Source organism: Rhipicephalus sanguineus, chromosome 1 (genome assembly GCF_013339695.2).
Source record: "Rhipicephalus sanguineus isolate Rsan-2018 chromosome 1, BIME_Rsan_1.4, whole genome shotgun sequence".
In the NCBI taxonomy this organism is placed as follows: domain Eukaryota; kingdom Metazoa; phylum Arthropoda; class Arachnida; order Ixodida; family Ixodidae; genus Rhipicephalus; species Rhipicephalus sanguineus.
In genome coordinates, this window is record NC_051176.1 from 333,782,835 (window position 1) to 333,795,128 (window position 12,294).

Here is a 12,294-nt window from a genome sequence, read left to right on the forward strand (position 1 = left end):
CTAAACAAGTATTTAGGTTATTACTGTATAGGCAGGAAACTCCTTTCAGAGGGCATTTATAGGAATAGTGCAGGGGAACGAGAAACAAGAATGCAAGGACAGGCCTATGTGAAAATTGTTATGCATACGGTACGCTTATCGTATGTTTCCCGTATGGGCAGCATAAGGACACATCCTGTATGCGGCGAAAATATTGATAGTTGGCCCCGCTTGGGATGGACAACACTGTACCGTTTACCGTACGCTGTAGCTCGGTCCCGTGATCGCGCTGTGTGCCGTGTTAGGTTAGAGTTACTGTATATGTTCCCCTTGGCGGGGAGCATACACAGCAACTCTATGTTATGTAATCAGGCCAACGGGACTGGTTATGAAGCGTAATATTGTATATTAGCCTATGTATTACTTTTGTCTGTAATCCTTGTTACCGTCTTCGCCAACTGCTATGGTACAGCTCTCCCGATATCCACTCCTGCGCCCGGAATTGTTAGGTGCCTGCGCACGAACTATACACGGCCACACTCGCACACACTTTCTGATAAAGATTGTCTCTCAGTAGTGTTCGCATACTTAGTTTAATTAATTAATTAATAATTCAATAATGATTACTTCATTACATATACAAAATAATCAAACATTTAAAGAAGTTACTGGTGAAAAAGCAAAAGGAAAAATGCGTTTAACTACTTCATCACGAATCTCTTATCAAATTTACATGACTACGACAACAGCCCACCGCGCCACTTTTCCAGCATGTCACATACATGCCAGCGGCGTTATTACGCTACAGGAAGCGAACACAGCGCTGGCGCTCGTCTGCAGTGCGAGCGGCAGCTTTGACGTTCAAAATTAAAATGTACCAAAACTACGATATGATTGTGAGGCACGCCGCATTGGAGGGTTTCGCATTATATTTTACCTCCCGCGGGGTTCTTTAAACGTACACCTACACCGAAGAACACGGCCGTCTTTTGAATTTCGCCTTCATTGAAATGCGGCTGCCGTGTCCAGGAATCGAACCTGCACCCTCGAGCTTAGCAGGGCCACACCCTACCTGCTAAGATCCCACGGAGGTTCTGTGAAGCTGAGATGACGTTTACTCAATGCTATGTATTACGTTTAAGAGGCTTGAGGTTTGGGCGGGTTGGTATTTAATTCATGTTGCAAGAATGTATCGCACGAATAAGTAACACGGGACTGCATATAAAAGGCGCGATACCTCTAGAGCGGACAGAGAACTCGGAGCGCATATCACAAGGCGTACGTCGACGAGGGCCTTCTACACGAGCAAAAGAATCTCATGCACCTTTGGCGGGGCGTGTATTACTGTACTTTTTTCCCATCTCAAACAAAGTACAGACAAAGAAGTAAAGAAGCGACCGCCACACACGTCTCTCTTCATTTTCTGTTTAAATTTTATGCGGTTTCTTTGGTAATTGTGAATAATGGTTGCCAACGCGGATTTGCACAGATGAATTTGTCTCATAAAGGGCGAGCAGCGCTCTCATTACATTTTCCCGTGAATTATTCCGCTAGCTTAAATACTCTCGTATTTAAGAAGAGACCAGCCTGCATTAATAGTTTGTGAAAGTTAATAATAATAATAATAATAATAATAATAATAATAATAATAATAATAATAATAATAATAATAATAATAATAATAATAATAATAATAATAATAATAATAATAATAATAATAATAAAGTTTACTGTACAATTTGCCGGATAAGATTCTTACTTATGGACAAACCGCTGGACTCTTTAATGTTGCATAACTTATGTGGGGCGTTAGCACAGAAAAGGGACACACAAGGACAGAAGAGAAAACGAAGGGTTCCTAAGGCGTTTCAGAGGTTTGCCACGCGCTCGCGCGTTGCAGCTCACACATGTGAGCGCGACAGTTATACACGTGCCTTTTCCGACATAACACTGCGCGGTATTTGGACGGCGCAGTCTCCGTTTGCCGTTGATATGCAAGAAATGGCCATCAATTACGGCAGCCTGGGACGCATCATCGGCCACGAGCTGTCTCACGCGTTCCACGTGGGCATCTCGTCCCTCGACGAGCACGTGCAGCCGTTCACGCTGTACAGCCCGTCGTCGCGCAAGGAGTTCGTCGCTCGCCTCAACTGCCTCGCCAAACAGGTGGGAGAGCACCGCCATAGAGCTTCTCAAGCTCTCTTAAGTTCTTCAGGTTCCCTACTTACGAGTATAGTGATGTGATGTCCATAGGTCGCCAAACTCACTTATGAGTCGACTCACTCAGACTCACTCAGACTCAGATCGAGCCCGGAGTGTGAGTCTGAGTGTGTCCGGGTGAGTAATATTTTGGTGAGTTTGAGTCCGAGTGAGTTCGATTGAGACAAATTTTAGTGAGCATGAGTCCGAGTGAGTCCGGTTGAGGAAAACTTTGGTGAGCTTGAGTCCTAGGAAGCCCTAAGGGCAAACTTATGTTCCATGAGTGAGTGACACCGATGTGTGCAACATCCCGTTGCCTGCGCACAGATATAAAAGTGGGAAGAACGCTGCGATTAAAGAAAAATTTTGTTGCTGTAATATGAAATGCATGTTGTACTTTTGCACCAATTCACGGTCACTGGTCAAACATCATCACTTACATGCGATTCACTTATAAATATACTCATCACTTATATACGACTGTTTTGGTTCATGAGTACAACTTATCTGCTGTGTTAAAGCAACTAATGTTACTTTTCCCACTTTTAAATTTTGCGCAGGCAACGGGGTGTTGCACGCATCGGTGTCACTTTCCGCTGTTGCGTAAGCACATTATGCCGGCCTTCAATGGACAGCTGCACGTGGTTAAATTCGCTCCAGTGGGGTTCGCATTTCTCGTTGACTCAGACCAATACTCGCTAGTGAAGTATTCAAATAAGTACGGGCAAAGATGATTAGGTTGTCTAGCTGTTCGGTGGCGAACCTCGCGCCCACATATAGGTTGTACTTACCGCTAGACGCGTTCTTTCATGCGAAGACAAAACACGAGCAAGAAGAGACAGCGGCAGAACACAACTTGAAATTTTTTTTCTTGGTTAAAACAAAAAGTAATTTAATAAAACTTTCTGAGTCAGTAGAGAACTAATGTTGCTAGTAAATGCGCTATTCAGCATAATTTTACTAGGACCACCTCAATGTTAAATTTACGACTAAACGTGTGCAAAAATGAACTTTTTTTAACTTTGTCGCCAGCTGTACATACCATTTCACGCCATATACGTCTCAAACTATTTTTGGGCTACAGTAAAACTTCCTGGTGATCAGTTAAAACAAAATATTACATTTCACTGAACGTCGCCTTTCTATAAAAAAAAGTCCCCAATATGGGTTATATTGTCCATATTTAAGGCCGCATAAAAAAAAACACGAAAGCGTAAATGTTCGTAAAACTTATTTTAAGTGAGAAGCCTACGATCGTTATGTAGGGGAAAATTTGTCCTAACCTAATATATGAAGAGGAGATTTTTTGAAAACGCATTTTACGAGGTATAGTTTCGAGTTTTCCGAAAAACTTCACATACGATTTGCGGCACTGAACAATTTTTTTCGCCAAAAATATTTTGGCGGAAGGCTTCTGGCTTTGGATAGATAGTCCCCGATTTTTTTTTCATTCAAATCGCAAGGCTGGGACAGTTGGCGTGGAATGACCCTATTATTATTATTATTATTGCTATTATTGCCGTGTAACGTAGACATATTCTACCAAAATGCTCGTGGTCTACGTACCAAGACACGAGAGTTTTTCTCTAATGTTCTTTCGTCTTCTTTTCCTATTATTGCTATTTCTGAAACCTGGCTAGGCGCTGAAATTCCCTCATCTGACTTTTTTCCCCCGACCTACACCACCTTCCGCAGTGACCGAGATTTCAGTGAAACCAAGCAGAAAGGCGGTGGCGTGCTGAGTGCCATTGACAATTCACTGAAATCCGTTAGACGGAAAGACCTAGAAACTATCGAAGAATCCATTTGGCTAGAAACCAACCTTGAGCGCAGTGAAAAATTGTTGATTGGATGTTTCTATTTACCGCCCAGCATGTCCCCTGCCTCGTTTCATGATGTCATGTCTTCCATTGAACTTGTGGTATCTTCTCATAGTGGGCACAGAATTATTGTTCTTGGGGATTTCAATGCACCTGGAATTGACTGGAGCACGCTTACTTTTTCTCATTACAATCATTTCATAGAGAAAAAGTGCAGCCTGCTCTTGGACTTTCTGGCGTTTAATTCCCTACTGCAACATAACTCAGTCGTCAATTCCAGTGGCAACGTCTTAGACCTGTGTGTGTCAAACGATCAACCCCTTGAAGTTTCCCGCTCCGACATCTCTCTTGTACGTCCGGACAAATTCCACCCACCACTTAACGTAAGATTATCCGCATCAGCCGAAACAACGAGCTTCAGCAGTTACGTAAACAAATCTCCGAGATTTGCCTTCAAGCGAGGTGATTACACGGGCCTCTATCATCACTTGTCTACCGTTGAGTGGTCACAGGTTACTGACAAACCAAATGTTGATGAGCAGGTTGATCGGTTTACGGAGCTTGTACTGAGCAGCATGCGTAATTTTATTGCCCAATATACACCTAAACAACGTAAATATCCCCACTGGTTCTCATCTGAACTTATCAGTGCCCTGAAGCATAAAATCACGCACACAGGAAATCTAAATGTTCTCCATCCAGCGAGTGGAAGGAAGAGTTCAGCTTCCTTCGAACTCTCTCTAAACGCCTATATAAACGGGATCATAGTTCGTATAATGAATTCTTAGAAAAAAGCGCCTCTGACAGGCCGGCTGAGTTTTGGAAGTATGTACGTAAACGGTCCAGCAAAAGCGGAGAGTCCTTCAGACTACTGGACTCAAATGGGGTAGAAGTGCATGCCGTCGCTGACTGTTTTGCCACGCATTTCTCATCCGTTTATAAGGCCTCAGACTCTAGCACTGATATCAGACAACAGCCCAAGGCGGTTAGCTCATCCAGTGCTTTGTCGCTGGATGAAAATCTTATCTGCGAATGCATTAAGCGCTTAAAACCATCCTTATCATGTGGGCAAGATGGCATCCCCTCCGCCATACTAAAAGCTTATGGTAGTATATTTGTCCCAGTACTAACTACGATATTTAATAACTGCCTGGACACTTCCACATTTCCAAGCATGTGGAAAACTGCTCGTGTTTTTCCAGTATTTAAGTCGGGCTCTAAAACAGATGCTTCTAATTATCGCCCGATTTCTCTACTATGTGCCACATCAAAGATCTTCGAGCTGGCTCTTCACGACATATTGTCTTTTAGTGTGAAAAACTCATTGATTCCTAATCAACATGGTTTTCTCGCTGGCCGCTCAACTACCACAAATCTTGCTAGTTTCATGACGCAGATCTCCACACCTATTTCTCAGAGAGGACAGGTTGACGTAATTTACTGTGACCTGAGCAAGGCTTTTGACGTAGTCAGCCACACGCTGATTATGGTTAAACTTGCGCACTTTGATGTTGACTTGTCAGTTGTGAATCTCCTGCAGAGATATCTGCTCATTAGATATTGTTATGTTGCCGTAAATGGCCAAACGTCTTCTTTGTATAAAGTGACTAGTGGGGTCCCTCAAGGGTAGGTATTAGGCCCACTCCTATTTTTAATTTACGTTAATGATGTTTCTTTTGCCATTCGTAATTCTTCTTTCCTCTTGTATGCCGATGACATCAAGATTTTTAAGGAAATTCATTCAGTTAACGACTGTCGCTTGCTGCAGTCAGACTTGCGCTCTTTTTCCGAATGGTGCGACGGTAATAACCTTTCTCTGAATACCTCGAAGACAAAATTCATGTCTATCACTCGCAAAACATCTAGCGTGTCATTTCAATACTCTGTCAATTCTGTGCCGTTATGCAAGGTTTATGAAATCAGTGATCTTGGTGTTGTTGTTGACAGCGCGTAAAACTTTTCTTCTCACGTTAAGCGTGCTGCTATGCGGGGCCTTCGTTCTCTCGGATGTGTTTGTAGAATATCTCGAGAATTCAGGTCTCCCATGGCCCTACACAAATTGTACACGGCAATATGTCTTCCGCAACTTGAGTATGCGTCCGTGATATGGAATGGCATTGCTCAATCCAGCGGTAACACCATTGAACGAGTCCAGAAAAAATTCCTCAGCATATATAACCATCGCTTTGCTAAAAATGACTCTGGATCTCGTTCAAGTACTGCTGAATTATTATCACTGCCATCACTTCAGTGCCGACGAAATCGCTCTGATCTCTTATTTCTTTACAAGCTAGTCCACGGTATCATATCCTGCCCTGTACTTCTCAATTGTGTAAATTTTCGAATTCCGCGTAAGTTAACCAGAGAGAACAGACCGTTTCATGTACCCGCCTGCTTCTTCCAACACTCTACCGTTCACAGAATACAAAGTCTCTATAATGTTAATTTTCTTGATCTTGACGTTTTTCATAGCCCACAATCATTGTTTTTATCCGAGCTTTGCACTGTTTTGACATAGTGTGGCACAATGTACAAAGTCTTCCCTTCTCAGTCTTTCCACATAGCTGTATATATGCAATCTAATTTTTTATGCCCCGTCAATATTTCTCGTGTTGTCTTATTTTACTCCTCCCCTTTTGTGTTCATTTCTCTTTGTCTACGTGTTTTTGCTCTTTTTATTTCTGAAAACTGTCTGTATTGTATTGTTTATTTTTATTGTTTTTTTTTTGCGTGCGCCAGCACAAAGACCCTACGGTTGTTCCTGGGCACGTTAAATAAATGATTGATTGATTGATTGATTGATTGATTGATTGGTTGATTGATTGATTGATTGATTGATTGATTGATTGATTGATTGATTGATTGATTGATTGATTGATTGATTGATTGATTGATTGATTGATTGATTGATTATATACTTTCCACTCTCTAGTCAGCATAAACGGCGCTATCAGGCATCTCGCACAAAAGAATTGTGCGAGATGCCCTGCTTTAGCGATGCCTTAATCCATGTATTAATACGCTTAAAACTTCAGTTAGTGATAGCATAATAAATGAATAGTTTGCAGGGCGAGTTGGCAATCAGTTTTTGAGACGAACAACGTGAGACATCTACGCTGGGGTAAGAAAACAGGTATAGGCAGTGCTGTAAATCGAGTTGTTTTATTGAAAGCGAGATGAACATGCGTCACTCAATGTGCGCAACATATATCACCGACTGTTAATGCGTGTCACGCTTATGAATTATCTCACTGCCTCGCAACGATACCACGCGAGGGGTCGCTTAGTCAGTGACACACGAGCGATCCGATCAGTGTATAAATAAACGATTACATTGTCTCAGGGTGTCGTGTTGCCTTTGCACATCACATGACTCTTGTGTCCGAAAACAACAGGGCGCAGCTGGATTGCTTAGTATGTAGATATGACTTAGATGACGGCTGGTCATTCGGGGAAGCTTTAAGATCCCTCGTCCATTTATTCAGGCAACGCCAGGCGTAGGACCACTGTAACATTACGGGCATGATATGCGAATGTCACACCCGATGGCCGTCCCACACACAACCATTCTTTTATGATAACAGAGAGATGAGCTAGTTGGCACGTAGGACAGCGCGAGTCGCTGTATTAACTAGAGATTATTTGAACATAAGAGACCGCTAACCGGAGGCTCACCTTCTAATCCATTTTTACATTGTCGAGAGTGTAAGTGCACGACAAAGTTCGATGAATGCGCAGTTTTATACACGCACAGGGCTGAAGAAACGCGTCTAATTATTGAGGCATGCTATATCGATAATAGTGGTAGCGCATGCGTGAGCCAACCGTCGATTAACTTGGATCAAGAAGAAATCAATTGCCTCAACAGTTATCTTTCACGTAGACCCCCACGTGGACCGGACTGATAGGTTCGCCTATTGCCTGGGCATGCGCAGATAAGTTCTCGTGCCTTCTTTTTTGCGTCCGTAGTGCGCCCTTGCAGTTGTTAGTCGGCGTCTGGGGTGTCTTGACTTCCTTCTTGCGTCCGTGTTTGCGCGCCCCGGCATTCTTCTACGATACTTAATCCTACACCCATGCCACTCGTTCGCACTACGCTGTCTCAAACGCTTCGTAACCGCAGTGCATGAATTGCCTAGCTTGTTCGTTGCCCTGGAAAATGACATTAAGGCCATAATACATACATTGCCCCTCCTTTCTTGAGATGATGCAACACACTTTACAAATATGGGATGCTTACAGCTAACAAGCCCTTGGCTTCCTTCTATAGCACTTAGCTCTTACCTTAATGTTATTTATTTGTATTATTATCTTTCACGAAACAACACTTTCACTCTTGCTGCTCTAACTGCTGAAAAGGAGATGTATATCATCGAACAAAACACTTCTTGAAATTAAGTACAACCGTTGCATAATAAAAACAATGCGGTTAGGTTTGTTGTCACTGCGTTCCTGTACGCGTTTCTGCACGTTTACACGTATACAAACACTGCGTGGTATCTCACAGCGTAGCTATGCTGCAACCTCAATCGTATAACTCTTTATATTCTACATTGTAGCATCGCATTCGGTGTTTACACGCTTGAGCGGTGACCTATTTTCGTAACTATGTCTCACGTGAGAAAAGGGTGCATGTCGTAAGCTGTCGCAAGTGAGTCACGGGTGCGGTGACTCCCTTTTGACTCTTAAAGCTTGTTTTGTTGAGCGCCCTTAGATGTGCGTCAGCTCTAGCGAATCAGGGCGATTGCGTATTTCTCAATTGCTCCCATAGGCAATATATACGGTCGCATAGAAAGATGGTCATGCAGTGAGAAAGAGAGGGAATGAGAAATAACACTTTAATTAAAGCAGAGAAGTCGGTCGGAGGAGCTGTATCTCTGGCCCGCCACTGTTGGGTAGAGGAAAGAAAAAATAGGAGTCAAAATGAAAATAGCAAGTGCGAATGACGACGATAGTCGTCATTCGCACTTGCTATTTTCATTTTCATCAGACGATAGTGAACCATGTACACGTGCAATATATGCATCCACGTTCTGCGCATACACCTTGCGTATACGTTACAATGCGCACTCGTTATATGAAGGTCGGTTTTATAATAATACTTTCATGCTGAGAATGCTCAGAAGGATGGATTACTGGGCGAGTCGGTAAATACTAGCGCCCACTCTTTTAGACGATGTTCCTTGTTTATGGATATTCAGCAGGCAACACTAACTTAGCAGCGATCGTTTCATTCGGACTACCTGTGCACGTGGTTTCTCTGGCAGGTCAACGACGGTTCAGGCAGCCAGACCTTGGGCAACAACTCCATCTCGGAGGCGTTCGCCGACAACGCTGGTCTCGAGAAGGCTTACCTCGCCTTCAAGGCGTTGACGCAGTCCGACCCGCTTATCTACACCAAGCCGGCCAACCCCCTGGGTTACACGGCGCAGCAGCTGTTCTTCGTCAGCGGCTGCTTCGTGTTCTGCGCCTTCCAGGGCTACGCGTTCGAGCGGAACGCCGTGTACCCGCCGCCGTTCCTGCGCTGCAACACGCCCGCGATGAACACGCGCGACTTCGGGGCCGCCTTCAGCTGCCCCCAGGGCGCGCCCATGAACCCGCTCGTTAGGTGCAACTTCCACTGATATCGACATTTCTTCAACGCACTGCTTCATAAAGCTGATTTCAACAGCGGAGTAAATGGATACGCACGATCTCTCTGTGCAAGTCCGCTTCTGCTCAAAACCATGGAAGAAAGGGCTCTTTAGGAAAGGCGTGAAGGCACATCTACATGCAGGCGGCAGCGCGCCTCAAGATTTCAAGATCGGTTTAAAATGTCAGGGTTTTCTAACGTTGCCTTAAGAGCTTCGCGTCCTCTGGTTATTCGCCATGTATACGCTCGTGACCCGCCGCGGTGGTCTAGCGGTTATGGTGCTTGACTGCTGACCCCAAGGTCGCGGGATCGAATCCCGGCCGCGGCGGCCGCATTTCAATGGAGGCGAAATGCTGGAGGCGCGTGTGCTTAGATTTAGGTGCACGTTAAAGAACCCCATGTGGTCAAAATTTTCATAGCCCTCCACTACGGCGTCTCTCAGCGTCGGTTAACACGACCTGTACCGCAACGGCGGAAGCAGCGGCTATTGCGCTAGCGATAAGAACTAAAGAGACGGAGAATACCTCCGCGCTAGTCCTGTCTGATTCGCAGGAGGTTTGTAGGGTGTTTTTACGCGGAGGACTACCGAGTGTGGCCTCGAGAACACTCGGCGACAAGCTGACACAGGCATAGAGTTTCCTACAATACTTACTAGAGGGAACTCTGGCGCTAGTGTCTATGGGAGCTGCAATGCATCGCGCTTCAGCCAGCATGGGAATCATGGGTAGTACACGGATTTGTCTAAACTTCGTTCTTTCGGCTCCGTTTGGCTCCGCGTGGCCTGCATCCGCTTTGTCGCAAAACGAAGTTGAGCAAAAGTCAGCAGTTTCACTTCGCCACTTTAACTTCTTTAGGCTCACCGATTCAAATCTGGTCACGAAGTTCACAACGATCCATTCTTTTATCCGAAAGAAAGCGAAAACATAGCAATAAACAAAGCCACAAGTGCGTTCGAAGCCCACAAGCACGAAGACTAGGCAAATCCGTGTACTACCCATCATTCCCATGGTGGCTGAACGATCGCAGCGCCAGAGTTCCCTCTAGGTCATTTTAGGAAACTCTATGGACACAGGATCATGCCATAATCTGGTTCCCAGGCCACGAGGGTATCTCGGGTAATGAGCTGGCGCACACTTTAGCTCGTGATTTCACCAACCGAGCGAAGAAGGACGGCGATAATCAATACGACCCTCACACTGCTAGCGATATATTGGAGCATCAACGTAGGACAAGACAGCGATATGCCCCACCGCACAAATCACTTAAACTAGACGAAGCTCGCAGCCTTAGACGAATTCAGGTTAACACCTATCCACATTTGGAAAGGTTTCATCATATAAACTCCAATGTATATCCGAATCAATGTCCGTGGTGCGAGTCGCGACCGACGCTGCAGCACGTCACATGGGAATGTCGGAGCAAACCTATGGAGGCACAGTCGCCTCTGATACTCACGATGCTGGGGGAGCCTTGGGAGGACGTCCTCGCCCGAACTGAACTGAAGACCCAAATGGGTCTCCTGGATCAAGCCGGGCGAGCAGCGGCGGCCACTGGTCTCCTGGAATGGGGAACCCACCCTCGAAAGTTTCCCCTCCTTTTATTTTTATTTTTATATTTATTTTTCTTTCTTCTTCTCATTAATAAACGTTGTATCCTCCTCTCACAATCATATCCTGGATATGGGGCGTAAAACCTACACAATTATTATTATTACGTGCGCCCATGCACTTCTTTTCCCAACTGCTTTACTTCATGCAAAACGCGTATAGTTGACGTGCCCGTGAGGGTATTGCGTAAGTGTTACTGTGAAGAGCGACTGTGCGAAACCAAGAAACATGAGCTACATTTATATGCGTACAGAATTCAAGAACGCTCATGTACCGTGCATCGAGTGTGTATACGTTAAAGAATTACAGGCGATCAAAATCACAGGTGGTCGGAACTACGGCGTTACGCTTCAATCATATCGTAGTTTTGGCATGCAAAATTTCAGAATGGAATCTTTATACTAGGCTGTCATCATAGTCTAAAAGGTGCGATGAACTCCGTTTATATTTGTAAATGTACGTCTTTGGCCTTGAAGTATGAAGTGCCTCAGCATCCAAAATAATCTCAAAATTTATGCAGCCTGTATGCACATAGCCTGAAATCGCCTTAGATTGAACCCTTTGAGATTATCTTGGATGAGACGTAAAGATGTGATATTTTCAATTATTAGGCATGCGATCTTATCCCCACTTCTGGAGTAACTCCAGCGGCTATGCTCTATGTAAAAGTAAATAAATTGAATGACGCATTGTGCACTCGTTTACATTGCATGTCAGTAAAACATCGCCACAATGAAAGGTCAATTTTTCTCGGTATCGTAACTCGTTAGAGTGCACCTGATTATACAATTACATTAATTTCGCTGAACTTTCGTGTATACTCTTATCTCTCTCGGTCTAAACATTTTAACGTTTCAACCTATCGACATGTACGAAAACGTATCTGTGCAATGATTTCTCTAGAGGCTTCGTTCAGTGCCATTGAATTACTATTTTTCTCCATTGCTAACCAGCCGCCGCGGTGGTCTAGCAATTATGGCGCCTGACTGCTGAATCGAAGGTCGCGGGATCGAATCCAGGCCGCGGCGGCAGCATTTAGATGGAGGCGAAATGCTAGAGC

General features: G+C 44.5%; 1 protein-coding gene across 1 annotated transcript in view; it reads left to right on the forward strand.

The window, feature by feature from the left end:
* LOC119384146 (neprilysin-1) overlaps positions 1-9,619 on the forward strand; it is a 34,626-nt gene extending 25,007 nt beyond the window's left edge. The window contains exons 7-8 of the mRNA XM_037652441.1: positions 1,954-2,145; positions 9,263-9,619. Coding sequence (XP_037508369.1) covers positions 1,954-2,145; positions 9,263-9,619 — 549 coding nt within the window. The remainder of the gene's footprint in view (positions 1-1,953; positions 2,146-9,262) is intronic.
* The last annotated feature ends 2,675 nt before the right edge of the window (positions 9,620-12,294 follow it).